Source organism: Micromesistius poutassou (assembly GCF_964030765.1).
Source record: "Micromesistius poutassou genome assembly, chromosome: 23".
Lineage (NCBI taxonomy): Eukaryota > Metazoa > Chordata > Actinopteri > Gadiformes > Gadidae > Micromesistius > Micromesistius poutassou.
Window position 1 is genome coordinate 4,881,805 of NC_140293.1, and position 17,633 is coordinate 4,899,437.

Here is a 17,633-nt window from a genome sequence, read left to right on the forward strand (position 1 = left end):
TAGGATCCGTGTGATGGAGGAGGGAAAAAAAAAAAGACACACACACCCCCAAAAAAAAAGAAGAAGGTACATTTCTTTAGCGTTGGGTTAGGGCCGCAGGACGTGGTGGATGTCGACGGGCCCTCGAAGTCGTAGTTCCTTGGACTGTGTTCAGGGGGCCCCGTGTCTGGTGTGGGGAGGGGAGAGGGAGGGGGTGGGGGTGGCGATAGGTCAAAGGTCCACCCTCCGGGTCTTTAAAAGAGCGAATGTGTTCGGGGGTTTGTTATTTTCCCGGACCCCAACGACCTCGCGGCGGGACGCGACGCGGCTTCATCGAGGAAAACAAAAACCGATGACCTCGAGGACGGACGGACGGACGCACGGACGGAGAGAGAGGGGGGGGGGGGGAGCCCCGAGACCAGGGGCCAGACGCAAGACGGAAGGAAGAGGGAGAATCAGAGCAGGAGACGGCGACTCCCGTCCTCCACCACCACCACCACCACTCACCCACCACCACCACCACCGCCGCCGCACCCCCCCGGCCTCACTCACTCCTCGCACACCGACTCGCTGAGGTCCACGGCGCCGCCGCGCGTCAGCCGGCGCATCTTGCTGAAGTCGTGGTCGGTGCGCAGGTAGGACAGCGAGGGTCCGCCCTCGCTGTGGCCCGCCAGGTCCTGGGGCCTCGCGTGGGGCGGCAGGGGCCTCATCTCGCCGCCGCTGCGCCAGTAGAGGGCGTAGCGGCCGGCGTCCGGCACGCCGAAGGCGTCGGCGCACAGCTGGGCCAGCGCCGGCGCCGAGTCGCCCGCCTGCCACTGCAGGGTGCGCACGGCGCTCTGCTCGCCGTCCTGGAACAGGATCCGCACGCACCTCTGGGGGAGGGGGCCGGGGGGCAGGGGGGGAGGGAGGGGGAGAGAGAGAGAGAGGTGATTACCATCGACAGCACGGCACAACATGGAGAGGTCAGGAGGCTTACGGCGGGTGAGGTGGTGGGGGGAGGGATGGAGAGCGAGAGAGAGCTAGAGAGAGCGAGAGAGAGAAAGAGAGAGCGAGAACGAGCGAGGGACACGCACCAAGCATCCAAGGCTCCAGCCTTGGAACGAGTGAGACCGACAGATATCACACACAGAAAGTGATACAATCAATAATAATAATAACAACATTTCATTGAATTGATAAGAGTGCTTCTGAAGGCACTCACTCACTTTTATACATTGGGTTTAGAGCGAGTACTACTCTCAACACTCCACAACACTGCCACTATGGCCACATGGTGGTAGTTTTTGGACACTTTGGACCCATCAAAACACAGCTGCCACACACAGGCGCTGCAGAGCCCATCTGGAGCGATACGCGCACGTGCTCCAGTTCAGAAAGGAGAAGCCGAGACGATATCTGAACCAACCACCTACAATCGCCATTACACCCTCTAAAATTAAACAAGGAATCGACAAAACACCCACACACCAGCACACACACAGTGAGCCCGCTCCATTAGCAGATCTTATGGAACCAGAGGACATTAACAATCAATCAGTACGCACACACACACCTGAATAACCCATCAGCCCCCTCTTCACACACACACACACACACACACACATACACGCACTTGAATATTCATCATCACAGTCATCTCTTCACACATACACACACCTGAATAATTATCATCTCAACTGTGATCTCTATTCTGTCTCTCGTTCACACACACACACACACACACACACACACACACAAACGAAAAACCATCACCTCAACAGATATCCCTTGACACACACACACACTCACACACACACGAATCACCTTAACTCATGTTCTCTCACACACACACACACACACACCTAGATAACCATCACCTCAAGATTCATCTCTTCACACATACACACACCTGAATAATTATCAGCTCAACTGTGATCTCACACACACACACACACACACACACACACACACACACACACACACACACACACACACACACACACACACACACACACACACACACACACACACACACACACACACACACACACACAAACACAGCATAATAAAAAAAGTAAAAACAAGCAAAGTAGACAAATGAAATGAATGCAATCAACAGGTCCACCCAAACAAACACGTACAAACCCATTTACAAACACACACACAACCACAGAGAAAAACACACACACACACACACACACACATACACAAACACAATCCCTAAATCCAAGTACTACTACGAAAAAAAAAAAAAAAAAGCAGTGCTATCGCTGAACTCACAGAGTTGCCGGGCTCCTCGCTCGTGTCCGTGTGCATATTGTGGTCTGCCTGCCTCGCTGCTGCGACGCTGCGAGCTCAATGCATTTCATGTTATCTGACCGCCCACCTCCTCTTCTTCTTCTGCTGCTACTGCTCCTTCCTCATAATACCACTGGGCTCAGCCTGATCCCCGCCTGTGTCAGCAGGCGCACAGAGAACCGCTCCACGCCGGGCGAGACTCACCGGCTATTTGAAGCCTCTGTGTAGTGTGTGTGTAGTGTGTGTGTAGTGTGTAGTGTGTGTGTAGTGTGTGTATAGTGTGTGTGTGTGTGTGTATAGTGTGTAGTGTGTGTAGTGTGTGTGTGTGTGTGTGTGTAGTGTGTGTGTAGTGTGTAGTGTGTGTGTGTAGTGTGTGTGTAGTGTGTAGTGTGTGTGTGTGTGTGTGTGTGTGTGTGTGTGTAGTGTGTTAGTCACGTGACCAGGAGACGCCAACGTTTCTGGGTGTTTGTGTGTTGGATGGGGGTACGATTTACACACCCCTCAAACTTTAAGTGAGGGGGGGACGAGAGAGAGAGTGAGTGGGAGAGAGAGAGAGAGACAAAGAGAGCAAGAGAGAGAGAGAGAGAGAGAGAGCGAGGGGGAAAAGCCCTGACTTGTTTTGATACATTTTTCCCCCCAATGTTTTGTTATTGTTATTGTCGTGGTGGGGGGTGGGGGGTGGGGGGGGGGTTAGGGGATGTGAGGGGGGGGGGGGGTTCAGCTGGAGGAGGAGTGGAGGTTCTACGGAGCAGAGAAGATTCTGGGCTCCCACACGAAGCGGGAGGTCGTGCGATCTGCTCAGGAAGGGTTCAGAGGTTCCCTCCCACCTGCGATCACGAGGCGTTCCTCGCTCCGGGCAGTGGGAGTGTGCGTGTGTGTGTGCATGTGTGTGTGCATGTGTGTGTGTGCATGTGTGTGTGTGTGTGTGTGCTACCACAATAGACCAGGTCCTATTGAGGTGGTCTCCTGAAGATGGATTCATAGATGAGCACATTTAATGGACGGATGAATGGACAAAGGGAGGGAGGGAGGGAGGGAGGGAGGGAAAGAGGGATGTAAAATCCTTTGAGTCAAATGATTACCACCATTTTAAAACCATGAATATTGTGTGTATTTCAGAGTGCATTCCAGTAAAACATGTACTGGTACATGCACAGTACTTAAGCAGGGAGTGTGTGTATGCGTTCGTTGGGTAAACGGTTTTCCAGTACTGTGTTATATGTCGTCCTCCTGGTCAGTGGATTACCTTTGAGAAACTAATCCTCTCAAATCCCAGTGAAATGGGTTGGTGGCACTGATGCACGCACAGCTGTTCAGCAACACATATATACATGGCTCTATCTATCAATTCTTCCATCCATATATATATATAAAGATAAAATAGTCATTCAAACAACTTCAACAAGAATGCCTTCATCAGCAGCATTTGTCAGACCTGAGTCACACAGCATTGCCTTAACCAAAACAGGACCTGTGGAAATGATGAGTCTCTCAACATGGAATCAAAGTGTGACAGTTTTTTTCCTCTCCCACTCTGCAGTGATGAAAGGAGCCGTAAGGGAGATCTTCACAGCTCTGGACGTCCGGATGTCTGAAGTCAGCGCAAGAGAGGGCTTCTCTGACGTCGTGTCAATGAGTTACTCTGCTCTGTGTGCGGGTAAGAGTAGTGTGTATTGTCGCGGGTCGAGCCCTCTAAACAGGTCCTTGACCCCTGTATTCTTTACCACAGAGGAGGGTCTCCTGGCTGTCAGATGCATGTTGTTGCCTGAAGGCTGCGGTGGAGTTGTCGCAGTTGTTTGCTAGTGTTTTCAGTTGTTCGCCTCCTTAAAAACCTTCTCCCTTAGCCCCAACCGACCCTTCTCCTCCCTTTCGCTCTTAAAAACACCCCTCTAAAGCACTTGTTGTAAATCGCTTTGGATAAAAGCGTCTGCTAAATGCCCTAAATGTAGATGTTCTCCTGGCCCTGCCTCGGCCAGACATTCTGCACACGGCACATTTATCTCTAGCTGGATATGTTCCATTATTCCATAATTTGGATAAACACGGCACCGTTTATTGTGTATATTGCAATGAGTCTTTAACAGACGGTATCAAAACAGGACAAGCCTGGGGTAAAAGAGCTGAGGGGGATTGTTTCCAGCAGACGCTCCAGAGAGAGGGATAACTTTTACAACACAATAATGAATGAATCTTTGGGGAGTGTGCGATTTCCGATTGGCCCGCACTATTTTGAGCCCATTCGCAACTCACCTGAACTGCAACACTAGCTGCAGTACAACCACTGTGGTTTCAGTTCAGTGCTTGGTTACTCTTTCTAGCATGCGTTATATATATATTTAAAAAAAATATGAGTGAGAGAGTGAGAGTCAGAGTGAGAGTGAGAGAGAGTGAGAACAAGAAGATGAAACATTGTGAAAGGGACCAAGGCCCTTAAAAAGGCACAACTCCGAAAACAAGGGAACAGGGAAACAAGTCGAATCGAAACGATCAGGCCTCAGACCCTACCTGGATCCTCTGGCTCTCCCGGTGTATCTGGGCCTCTCGTCCCCGCCTGCGCCCCCACTCCCTCAGCTCCTCCTGGGCCTCCGGGGTCAGGCAGCCCGGGGGACGGGGCGGCTTGGCCTCCAGGCTCTGGATGAGGCAGAGGCTGGCGTACACGCTGCTCAGGTAGTAACCGCCTGGACGCACACACAGAGGACAGGACGTCTCAAACAAGGTACAGGAATATTAACCAACATAGGTACAGTGATCTCCTGGGCACGCTTCTAAAAGGCTGTGGCTGTAGTTTGCCGGCGGTTGATGTGACATTTATCTAACTTGTTTGCCATCGCTAAATAAAATAAATACATTACAATAAGTTATTTTTTTACTTTATTATTAACAATTATAGTAAGATTTGCCACCCCGACAATGCATTTAACTACAATAATGGAGTCTGTTTGAGAGGCCAGGTCAATTAAGACTTGTCCGTACCAATTGACCACAGTAGTTAGTTGGTAATAAGACATTAAGGAGGTTTAGGCCTACATGTGCCCTCCCCTTAAAAGCATTAACAGCAGACAATGCTGAATATTATCCATAGCTGTCCTATTGTACTATGGGCCGAGACTAAACACTGTCCTAGTGCTTATAACAACTATGCCTCCTACATCATCCCTCCATCCATCTGTTCCATCATCCGTCCATCCATCCTCCTCCTACCCTCTCCACAGAGCCAAGATGGCTCCAGCAGCTCCATCATGTACTCCACCTCCAGCAGGATGTGAGGCCTGTTGCTCTGCACAATCACATGGGTCAGCGACGGCAGGAAGTCCTCCCAGCTCACTTCCTGTCCTGGGAACGGGATTGAAGAGGAGCTAGTTTTAACAGATTTGAACACACTTTGAACCATTTTAAGGGGGGGATACTTTCTTTGGCCCATGAATCAATTCTGGATATGTTTACCTCAGGAACCAGTATGAAACCAGTATATTGCTCGAGGACACAACAGTAACATTACTATGGGATCTTCCAAAAAAGTTCCTTCTTTGGTCGCTTCATAACAGGTCTACCCCAAACCGAGGCCTATACAGTTTCCAGAAGTCCAATCGATTGTGGAGCCATCCAATCAGACACTATAATGAAAAGCTAGATACTTGAAGGGGGGGGGATGTTGGAAGTCTCCATGGAAAAGGAGGGGGTCCCGCTTCACTCGTCGGTCTATGTACTCACGGTGCAGAGACCCCATGGCCTTGTGGACGCACTTGCAGGCCTGCAGCAGCAGCAGCACCTTGTCGATGGGCGAGTGAGACCTCTGCATCAGGCCCAGCTTCTGCCTCACCCGCTCCACCTCCCGGTCGTAAGACACCCCGGACGGGGCGCGGATCCCCAGCCGCTCCAGACCCCCCCCCCCGCCACCGCCGCCCTCGCCGCCGCCGCCGCCCCCCTTGAAGCGGAGCAGGTTCTGGGCCAGGCGCTGCGAGGAGCCGTCCAGGCGGTGCAGGACCACCAGGGTGTGGTCCAGGAGCTTCTTCAAGGGCCGGAGCACACAGCTGAACATGGCCCGCTCCATGGCCAGGTCTGGGGGGCAGGAGGGAGGGGACATAGTGAGTGGTTTTTATGAAGGGTCTTCAACGTAACAACGATGGTGCTTTAGATGAGACCGCCCTGCTTTTGATTAGTGATCGACCGATATATCGGCCGGCCAATATTATCGGACGATATTTGTGTTTTTTTTACGTGTATGTTATCAGCATATCGGTCATCGGCTAAGGCTGATGAAAAAAAAACGGTATCTGCCCTAAAAAATCATATCGGTCGATCCCTACTTTTGATGTGTATGAAAAAAATACATTAAAAACCTGCTTTTTAAGAGAGTGGCTCAGTGTTCTACGCTTTATAAACGTGCCAACACCTGACAGATTTATCTTTTCTTTAGACAAGGGGCCTTTTTTTTTTAAGTTAAGTTAATATTATACCACCAAGTGTGAGTGTGATTAGCCACTCCACGCCCACTTGTGATGTCAGAAGAGGCAGATTTTCAAAACGGCTTATAACGGCTAATCACTCTCACACCTGGTGGTATAATAGGTCACCTTTAAGCCTGTATTTTCCTACATTGTATTGCTTGAACCTTCAGCCCTCCCTTTGTCCTTCATAATCTCAGATCGTGGTCGTGTTTTTAAGTTTGAACCATCCCACAACACATTGAACCAGCAACACATTGCCTTCTGGACAAGGAAAAGCGCCCGGCGCTTTGGAGAACCCAAGGTGAGCACTGAGCAGGAACACGAGCTCGCAACAGGAGCTCGCCTCGCCGAGCGCCGCGAGGACGGCTAGGATTAGCATCAGACCCAATAGGTGGAGAGTGGGCAGCGAGCAAACATGTCATTGAGGGTTTTTGGCGTAGAAAGTGGTAGGGCTGCAATTAAAATAAACACAGCAGCGGCACCCAGGTGCTTCCAGGGGGCGAGGTAACCACTTGCAGTAATGAACTTTGTCGGGAGTCCACACGGAAACCTCACTCTTCGTCGGCCCGATGGTTTACCTTCCTCAAAGTGCCGTTCTCAAAGGACGTCCGCGGCTGGTCCAGCTGTTTTTGTTATTGCCCATCACAGACACTCTGATACTCTTTGATGTTATCACATCGCTTTGCCTCAAACCGCCTCCCGACATGGGGCTCACTCCACGCTTCAATTCGTATTACTTTCTGTAACTGACGCAGGCGGACTGAGAAAGGGCCGGTCCATTAGTCCAGGAATTTCATTCCCTCTAGAATATTGGGACGTAAAATAATTATTTTAGGGAAATGACGCAGGGAGAGAGGAGAGAGAGAGAGGAGAGGAGCATGCTTACGCACGCACGCACGTGTGCGCCTGCTGTCTGCAGTGACAAAAGAGTGCGTGGGGCGTCTAGTGGTCACGTGGTCACTTCAAGCTGCTTCGTAATCAGGTTGGGTTATTTTCACTCAATAATAATAATAACAGATGCCAACGACGAGAGAACACACACACGCACCGAAACAAGAAGGCGAAGGGCGACCGCGATGACGTCTCTGTGTGGAGTATCAATCCCAACCGACGCTCACGTCGAGTTAATGTATGCGGGGTTTGACTCCAGCCAATCAAGCCATCACCTATCGTATTCTGACTGCAGCCAATCCCGCCACAGCTCAGGGCTTCGAGGCTTGATTGTAATCAGCCAGTGCGGTGGTTGATTGGACTGAAATATCGTCTTGTCGGCCCTTTGTGAAATTGATAAAGACGCCGTTTTGCTTTCCTGCCCGCACGCCTCAAAGTGTCTGGTGGAAAGACACGCCACGTTTGTGTACTTGAGGAAACAGTGCCTTTGACATTTAGACTGATCCGCAGCACCAGTAGGCGTAGACATATGTAAATACACCATGCCGCTGCGCTACCACGGACACACATCATACTGCCTTCTCTCGTTTTTTTCTCCTGTCTCTCCTCCTTCTTTCATCGATTTATCCATCCATTTATTCTATTTTTAAAGGGTTAGCGTCCAATGAACTCACCCGTCCATTAAACTATCCACTCATCCCCTCATCCATCCATCTATCCATCCATCCCATCCATCCCTCCACCATCATACATCCAACCATCCATCCATCCAACCAAGCACCCGCCCATCAGTAATCCCCCCCCGCCCATAATCCACCCTCCACCCTTATTGTCCAGGAGGCTCCATCGCTCACTGCCGCTCTGTAATATCAGTCCATCCCCTCTCCTCCGCCCCCCAGTCCCCGCTCACCGCAAGTCATCACATCATCGCCCTGCCTGTGATCCATCATTCACGTCTCCTTCACCCCCCCCCCCCCCCCCCCCACCCTGCCTCCTGTCTCCATTACCTCACTGTTGTTCCCCCTCCAGCTCCGTCTCGTCTTCATACAGTACATGCCCTCTGCATGCATGGGCTTAGGGCTCAATGTATCTGAGGACCACCTGGGTGGTCTGGAAAAAATCACACCGGATTGGTATTACATGGATTTAAACCGAGGGGGGGAAAAAGAAAAAATAATAATTTGAATATCATTGCAGACACTTGCAAAGATGGAATCCATCTCTCTCTCTCTCTCTCTCTCTCTCTCTCTCTCTCTCTCTCTCTCTCTCTCTCTCTCTCTCTCTCTCTCTCTCTCTCTCTCTCTCTCTCTCTCTCTCTCTCTCTCTCTCTCTCTCTCTCTCTCTCTCTCTCTCTCTCTCTCTCTCTCCAAGTGAGCGTGGGCCTACTGTGATCTTTTTATGATAAATGAGCGGAGAGAGAAAATGCTAATGCTTCCCACCCACGCAAAACCAGCACCAGAGCTGCCCCGCTCGCTAACCTGCACGCTAACCTGCTCGCTAACCTGCCCGCTAACCTGCTCACTGCCAGTGTTAGTGTGTTGGTTAGACGCTAACCTGTTCACTGCCAGTGTTAGTGTGTTGGTTAGACACTAACCTGTTCACTGCTAGTGTTAGTGTGTTGGTTAGACACTAACCTGTTCACTGCTAGTGTTAATGTGTTGGTTAGACACTAACCTGTTCACTGCCAGTGTTAGTGTGTTGGTTAGACACTAACCTGCTCACTGCTAGTGTTAATGTGTTGGTTAGACACTAACCTGTTCACTGCTAGTGTTAGTGTGTTGGTTAGACACTAACCTGCTCACTGCTAGTGTTAATGTGTTGGTTAGACTCTAACCTGTTCACTGCTAGTGTTAGTGTGTTGGTTAGACACTAACCTGTTCACTGCTAGTGTTAGTGTGTTGGTTAGACACTAACCTGCTCACTGCTAGTGTTAATGTGTTGGTTAGACTCTAACCTGTTCACTGATAGTGTTAGTGTGTTGGTTAGACACTAACCTGCTCACTGCTAGTGTTAATGTGTTGGTTAGACTCTAACCTGTTCACTGATAGTGTTAGTGTGTTGGTTAGACACTAACCTGCTCACTGCTAGTGTTAATGTGTTGGTTAGACTCTAACCTGTTCACTGCTAGTGTTAGTGTGTCGGTTAGACTCTAACCCACATGCTGCCCTGCACACGATCCAACATGCTGCCCTGCACACTAACCCACATGCTAACTTGCACCTTCAACTCCTTAGTCGACCCCACACATAAAGATTTAAAGAGAAAACACAGTATGTAGAGCTACATACTCCTACGTACTAATCGAATGTACTGCTAAGGATGCATGTGCGCCCCAAACAGTTCCCACACATCCAAACGATGCGTATCTCAAAACACAGGGGCAGGAGCACACACCCACACCCTACACAACTGTGTGTGTGTGTGTGTGTTGAGATAGGGCTTCCCTCGCTGCAGTTTCTCAACTCCAGGGAGACCAAATGAGTGGTTTTGAGTGGCACTCCCCTCATCCAATCGGTTGAGGGGAGGACGTGGTTTGGTGAGAAACACATCCCCTACTAATTAATTAATAAATGAATACGTCATTCATTAATAATAAACAAAGTGTATGTGGACGTATCAGAGGAGGGATCGGCCTCAACTGAATTGATGGAGAGAAACGTTGGGGGGTTGTGGACCTTTAAGGAACAGCTAACGATTGAGACGACAGGATCAAAGACAGTGTGTGTCATCGTGCGGTGATTACAACTGAACACAAAAACAACAACTCCGTGACGCGTGTTGAGGACCCCTGTTGACCCCCCCGTACGTCGCGTCTGACCTCGTGGCTGTCGTTTACCTTGCTCGCTCTCCGGGACCAGGGTCTGGATGGGCGGCTCCAGCTCCCCGCTGTCCAGCAGGCAGCTCTTGGCCTGGGTGAGGAAGAGCCTCAGGCCTTGCAGCACCTCCACGGAGCCCCCCGCCGCCGCGGGTGACGCAGTGGAGGAGGAGGAGGAGGAGGAGGAGGAGGGGGAGGACGGGGACGCCAGGCGCTTGAGCTCCTCCCTCTGCCTCTGCAGGAAGTCCTGGACCATGGCCCCGAAGGCCGAGCGGCGGTCCCGGGACAGCTCCTCCACCAGCCGGGTCACGCGCTTCTCCGGGGCGAAGAAGCACACGAAGGCCGCGCTCATGCGCTGCAGGCCGCCACGGCAGCGGGACCGCATAAGGGGCGGGCGGCGGGCGGCCCCAGCCTGGACCAGGGAGGCGGAGGAGGAGAAGGAGGTGGAGGTGGAGGTGGGCAGGAGGAAGCCCTCGAGGGAGGCGGCGGAGTCGGCGGCGGGCGGGGAGGCGTCCTGCTCGGGCTCCTCGTCCAGACTGCTGAAGGAGCTGCTGCTGTCCAGCTCGGCCAGGGAGGGGGTGGGGACGGCGTCCAGGCCCAGCACGGCGGCCTCCACGCTGGGGTCCTGCTGCGGGGAGGCGGGCTCGCCGGCCACCTGATCACGTCGTGACGATAAAAGATGTTATTTTAGTCATTAAGGATCCATTATATATTAAATGAATGTTATCTTAGGGATTTTCTTAGGATCTTTGGTGATTCACTGTTGCTTCAGGCAAATTCTTATTTTAATAAAACTACATTCAATTATAGTATAATTATCATATTATTATTATTATTATATAATTTGAATAAATTATAGAAATACTAATCCCATTGATGGACCGTTTCCTAAAACAGCTTTGTTGAACATTCTCAGAATGTCTTGTTGTTTATTTATGAAACCGCCCCGTCTGAACATGTTTTCCCGGAGCCCCGGTCACATCCTATGACGAATGCATTGACTCATCTCCGTGTACAAGCTCCCTCCCCCTCCATCGCCCCCCCCCAGTCTCCCTCCTCCTCCCACCTCCTCCATCTCTCCTCTCGGTTTTCCTCCCCCTCCAACCCCCTCGATCGCTCCCTCCTCCCTCCTCCCTCCTCCTCCCGCTACCTGCAGGGCCCGTGCCGTCGGCAGCTCCTCGTCGTCCACCGAGGCGGGGGACACCGCGGGGCTCCTCCTCAGGGGCCCGGCCCCGGCGTGCACCTTCCTCTGGGGGTGCCTCTCCTCGGCGGGCCCCGGCCGCTCCGGGTTGCGGGAGGGGGAGGAGGAGCCGGAGGAGCCCCCGCCCTCCATGGAGAGGTGCATGGAGCCGTCGGTGGACAGCCGCACCCGCATGCTGCGCTTGAAACGCAGCCTCTTGGTGGACGCGCCTCCGTGGCTGGACTGCTGCTGCTGCTGCTGCCGCTGCTGCTGCTGGGTCTGCTGCGTCTGGGGGGGCGGCGGGGGGGGGGAGAACACACCGTGTGGGACACATGTTGTGTGAGGTTGGCTCAACGGAGCAGGTAAAGTAAGCACCTTGAGAAGTGGCAGATAAGGCTTGAAGTTCACGCACACGCACGTGCACACTTAAATCACTTGCACCGCTTTCACGCCAACGTTTATTTTATTGATTATATGATTTGATTTATTGATTATACTCTGGCACACACAGTAGCATTGTCCGGATTACTTTAGGGGGGCATGTGCAACCCCAAAGCCCGTAGACACGCCTCCCCTGCTTGGGCGTGTCTAATCGTAACTGCATTTGATTCAATGTACGCAGAGATCTGCTTGCTGGGTTAATTATAGCAACTCGATGAGCATCATCACACACTTAATAAAGACCACGCCCCTAGAGTCCTAAATAAAATTTGCTCTCCGATAATTTTCTAAGCAATAGTTCATCAAAACCGGACGAACATTCTGGATTTCTCTACTGACCTCCAGCTGCAGGAAGAGGGGGTTGATGAAGCAAAGCTTCCCCTGTTTCACTGGGCCCCCCAACAGGTCCAGCGCTGGTGCAAGCTGGCCCTTGGGACCGGACTCCTCCTCCTCCTCCACAGAGCCGTTCTCCGAGGGGCTCGATGCGTTCCAGAACTCTGTGGGTCATCGTATGTATACTTCTATTGATATAAAGTATTTTCAGAAGTTGTACACAAATAAAACCAACACTTTTCCAAAACAATTTAATATGTTTTTATTATTATATGTTATTAAAGCTAGGAAAGGAAATTTAGAATTAGTAGTATATATTAGTATTTTAGAAGCATTCATTTTAATATATTTGTAAAAATATCCTGACTTCAATCAATAACTCAAATGCTCGGATCAAAAAAAGGAAAAATCTGGTAAAATCTGGTAACTGTGGCTGCAGCAAGCCTGTAATAAGCCTGTCAAATGAAGATTATTGGCTGGCCAACCTGTCCGTCAACCTGTCTACCCGCTGCCTGCGTGCGCTCAATACACATGATCATCGGAGTGGCTCTGGAGAGAGGCCAGAAGGGACGGCTGGGATATATTTCGAATGGATCCGAAATGCAGAGAGAAATGTATCTTACCTTGTCTTGTCCTCCCCAAATGGCCTACCCTAAGCTAGTGAGTTATAATGAAGATGGATGGAAATAAAATGAGAGCCACCAAAGATCCCCAGCGGCCCACATTGGGATGCAGTGTAACCGCGCCCTCAGCTCTAAACCCTCTATGATTATGGCCATCATTTAGACATCAACAACCTCCCCTAAGAGGAGCGACGTGTGGAGCCGTGCAGGCGTCCCTCTGGCTCTACCTTGTCCCATGTGTGAGATGGCTTCCAGCTGCCTGTGCGAGGTCGCTCGAGCGATGACCTCGGGCAGCTGCAGTGGGAAAGGCAGCACATCCCTGTGAACAGACACCACCGTCAACCACACCGTAAGCAACAAGCAAACCCGTGGTCTGATATTTTAAAGGTTTACGTTTTTTTTGGACCAGATCGAAGAAGAGTATTTTGGATTTTGATTATTTGCTGCGGTTGCTACCGCTGACGCCGTCCGACGTGGATGCGATCAAGGGTTAGACTGCGGGCATTGGGGGATCGAACCCAGTACCTTTCGGCTGGGAGTGGAACACCCTAAGCAGCACACGGTGTAATGAGGCCAAGGTCAAAGACACAGTCAAATGTTGTGGTTACCGGCTGATGCAGTAGAAGGCCACCAGTCTGCAGAGGTCAGGGAAGCTGAGTGCAGAGCTTTCCAAGGAGAAAGCTGGGGAGAGAAGAGGCACATCATCACCAGCCACATCGGGTCCTAAGCCCCGATCAATGCCTCAAGGGCCCTTAGTGAGGATTTTCTGGCTCTTTTGTCCAATGAAGTAACTTTGTGATGATGGCTTTTTGTATTTTGATCTTGTGTTTCGTTTTTTTTGTTCTTTTTATAGAATATCAATGTAGATATAACTCTGTATGGCGGATCTGTCCTTGTCCCTAACACGCATTGAATTTAACACAAATCCGACACATTATCTACCACAATAGGCCTCATGCAAGAACCACTCAAACACAGAGATTTATGCTTGTGATTCAAGCACAAGCACCTTTAGTGCCCTTCACGCATTCAATCCATGTGTTTACAATTTTCTCTTAGCTACTTTCTAAATCTATGAGTGGTCTAGACTCGTTGTAAGTGTCAGGTTTGCTGGCCAAAGTCAAAGCAACCGATTCCTATTCCATGGCTTTGACTAATGATTACCTAAAACTGTGACAATGATGTAAGTATTACACCTGCGACAATATTCTCAGCCGATGACACGGTCGCATTAATGTAATTGTATGACGCTAAATCCATTATAGAACAATAATCCTAATGAAAATAGCATTAACAAGAATGGGTGATATATTGCTGCTGCGGAGGCGGTGGAATAACTGATTACCATGCTGGGTAATCGTTGCGTTTCGTCTCGATAGGAACGCAGTCACGGGCTATTTTCCAACACATCGTCTTTATTCACGAGTGTGTCGATACAGCTCTGGATTTGTTGGCTGATATTTCAATGATGCACGGCTATAGATCTGTGTGTGGGTTTATCTGACTCGTGTGTGTGTGTGTGTGTGTGTGTGTGTGTGTGTGTGTGTGTGTGTGTGTGTGTGTGTGTGTGTGTGTGTGTGTGTGTGTGTGTGTGTGTCTCTCTATGCACGCACAGTCCTTCGGGATGCTACACTCTGTGCCCCTGTCCACATTGCCCTTCCTCTCAGCCTTCTCCTCCTCTTCAGAACAAGCTTAGTATTATTAAACATGACGTGTTTCAGATTTCTGGCGGCGAGTAGTAATATCAACACCTCAAACTGCATGGACACATGGATCACCTGGCCTTGCCAATACGTCTTTCAGCATGTATTTTAAAATGTCTTTATTTTTTGGGACATTGCAGACTGCAGTGGGCTGCGCACTTACAATTCTTCACACTCCTTTACCTTAGCAGGTGCTCTACTGCCATTTATTGGGTGCTGCCAACTTTTTGGTGTGTTTTCTGTCATCCGTTTTCTGAAGGAGGACTTACACACACTTTTTCCCTGGCCTGGCGCCATTTAATTATGATCCGCGGCGTAGCTGCGGATCGAGGTGTGGATGATGCAAATTGATATTCATTCATTACAATAAGGGTACATAATGAACCAATAATAAACCATTAGTAGATACACTAAAAATCATTAATTAACAGTTCATGAACTAAACGTCTTGTCATTATTCATTAATGGCGTTTACGTTTAATAACGCTGTTCATGTTAATTAAGTGTAGTTAACTAGTGTTGACTAAGGTATTAATGTATTATTTAATAGGGTTATGATCAACCCTAACCCTTATCCAACAACCCCTACGCTAAAGATGTTTAACAATGCTTAATACTGTATTTACTAATGTAAATGAACGGTTGTATTATATGTATTGTAAAGTGTCACCTGATATTCCTTTGAACACGCGCACTCATTTTTGAACAGGTGGGATTCGTCATGGTTACCCACCGTTTAGGACAATCTCCTGTACTGAGGAGTGTGTGCTGAATCTGACGTGGCACACTCGTATGAACGCACAAAAATCAAGTAAAAGATACGCAAAGGATCTTGCACGAGGCCCATTGATTATTGATTCCCTTTCTTTCTTTGGCCTAAATCAAACGACATGAGAAAGGTTTGTTAGCAGCTAACGGCTAACAGGCCGCAATACCGTTTCTCTACTCACTGGAGTCTTCCTCACAGATGAAGAGCTCTCTGATGGAGGCGGGGCTTCGCTCCTTCGTTGCCCGGAGACACAGCAGCTTCCTGTGGCTGAAGCCGCACTTGCGCACCAGGAACGTCTGAAGGTCCATAATGAATGGCAGAGATAACATAGAACAACGCGTTCATGCATTGTTTCTGTTGCGTTGTGTTCTCCGTGGAGAAACCGTGTCAGGGTGTAAGTGGGACCAACGGGCAGAGGGGAACCGGAGGGAAACGATTTGTAATGAAAGACTAACTATGATAATAATTAGACAAAGAATAACAATAGTGTGGCTTGCTTGGCGATCCTGCTAATTATCTTTAATTGAAGAACGGCCAAAGAACTCTCCAAAGAGTTACAAGGGCAAACAGCAAATTGTGAACTCAAAAATGTATCTAAAAAAAGAAGAAGAAAACTGCTCCGGCGAGGAAAAGGGCACAAAACTAAAATAGCAAAAGGCTAACTGAAATCTGATCTCAAACGGTCTCCCTCTAGAAAATACTTTGCAAGGGCGCGAGTAACACACCTTGAGGCTAGTGAACACCGAGCAAAGGAAAACACGCAGGTCTTCAGTGCATCAAACCAAACAAGATACAGCTGAACCACATACAGTACACGGTTGATTGTGAGAGGATTGTTTTAGAACTGAGGAAAAAAAAAATCAATCAATTCAACGCATGGAAGATAAATAATTCAGTATTCGATAAATGTTTTATAAGATACACGACATGATAAGATAAGATATACGACATGATATGATGATGATAAAGCTTGTGCTGCTGCTGTTTATACTTTCATACATTATGAAAGCAGCCATATTTTAATATGGCTGCTGTTTGTTTTTAATAAATGTTGCGTGGTTCAATTCAGCCTCATCACATGAATTGAATTGGCCAGGAGGTTGATTATTTATACTACTGTCATGCTAGTCGTTACATTAACAATTTCAACCCGAACTTGGTTTCAGTTTCAGTTTCCACTTTCAGTTACAGATGACCCTGAGATAACCATGATGATAAGGTGCTACTGCACATACTCCTCCACCATAGCACCTTATCATCATGCAGCAAAGAATCAGTCTTTATCAGGCCTAACAATCACTCCACATGCTCTGTACCTGTGAGAGTTTTAGATTCCTTTTTATGTGTGTGAGATATGTGTGTGGATGTATAAGCTGCTGGATGCCAAAAATTTCCCTATGGGATGAATAAAGTATGTATGTATGTATGTATCTAAAACGTTGTGATGGGGTGATGGGTGTGGGGGTGATTGGGTGTGGAGGTGTGGAGGGGTTATCTGCTGCTCTCACCCCGACCGGCTCTCTCAGCAGGATGTAGAGGGCGGAGTCTCGGTTGAGTGACAGCTGCAGCCAGACGGGGTGCGTGAGGAGCAGCCGATCCAGCACGCTGAAGGCCCGCTGAGGACCTGAGTGAGGACGGCACGCCTCCTCCTGCATCCTTCACCGCACACGCGTGCACGCAGACACACACACACACACACACACACAGGCATCATGCACACACACACACACACACACACATTATTTGGAGATAGAGCGAGATATACAGAGACAGACAGATAGAGAGATGGATAGCTAGACAGAGATAGAGATGGATAGATAGAGAGACAGATAGAGATGGCTAGATAGAGACAGAGATAGAGATGATGGATAGATAGAGACAGATAGAGAGATGGATAGATAGAGACAGAGAGATGATGGATAGATAGATAGAGAGACGAACAGACTTCATATACAGAACAGAGACGTGTGTTGATGTTTGCTGTGTTTTTTGTGATGGAGATTTTAACAAACTAAAGGGGCCCTTTGGCCTGTGAAATAAATGATTTACATTTCACATCTCGCTCACTCTCTCCAGTCTCTCTCTTTGTCTGTCTCTCTCCATCTCCCTCTAGTCTTTCTCTCTCTCCCCCCACCTGTCTCATTTCCTTTGTCGCTCTCCCTCTCTAGTCTCTC

The 17,633-nt window shown here is 49.3% G+C and overlaps 1 protein-coding gene across 1 annotated transcript; it reads right to left on the minus strand.

The window, feature by feature from the left end:
- Window positions 1-527: 527 nt before the first annotated feature.
- Window positions 528-17,114, minus strand: rin1b (Ras and Rab interactor 1b; the record flags this gene model as incomplete). Its single annotated transcript, XM_084487512.1, has 11 exons — window positions 528-851; window positions 4,762-4,934; window positions 5,458-5,589; window positions 5,968-6,315; window positions 10,432-11,065; window positions 11,561-11,878; window positions 12,371-12,528; window positions 13,215-13,306; window positions 13,596-13,668; window positions 15,641-15,755; window positions 16,968-17,114. 11 exons carry the CDS (start codon window positions 17,112-17,114, stop codon window positions 528-530), a joined length of 2,514 nt encoding a protein of 837 aa, XP_084343638.1.
- Window positions 17,115-17,633: the final 519 nt, after the last annotated feature.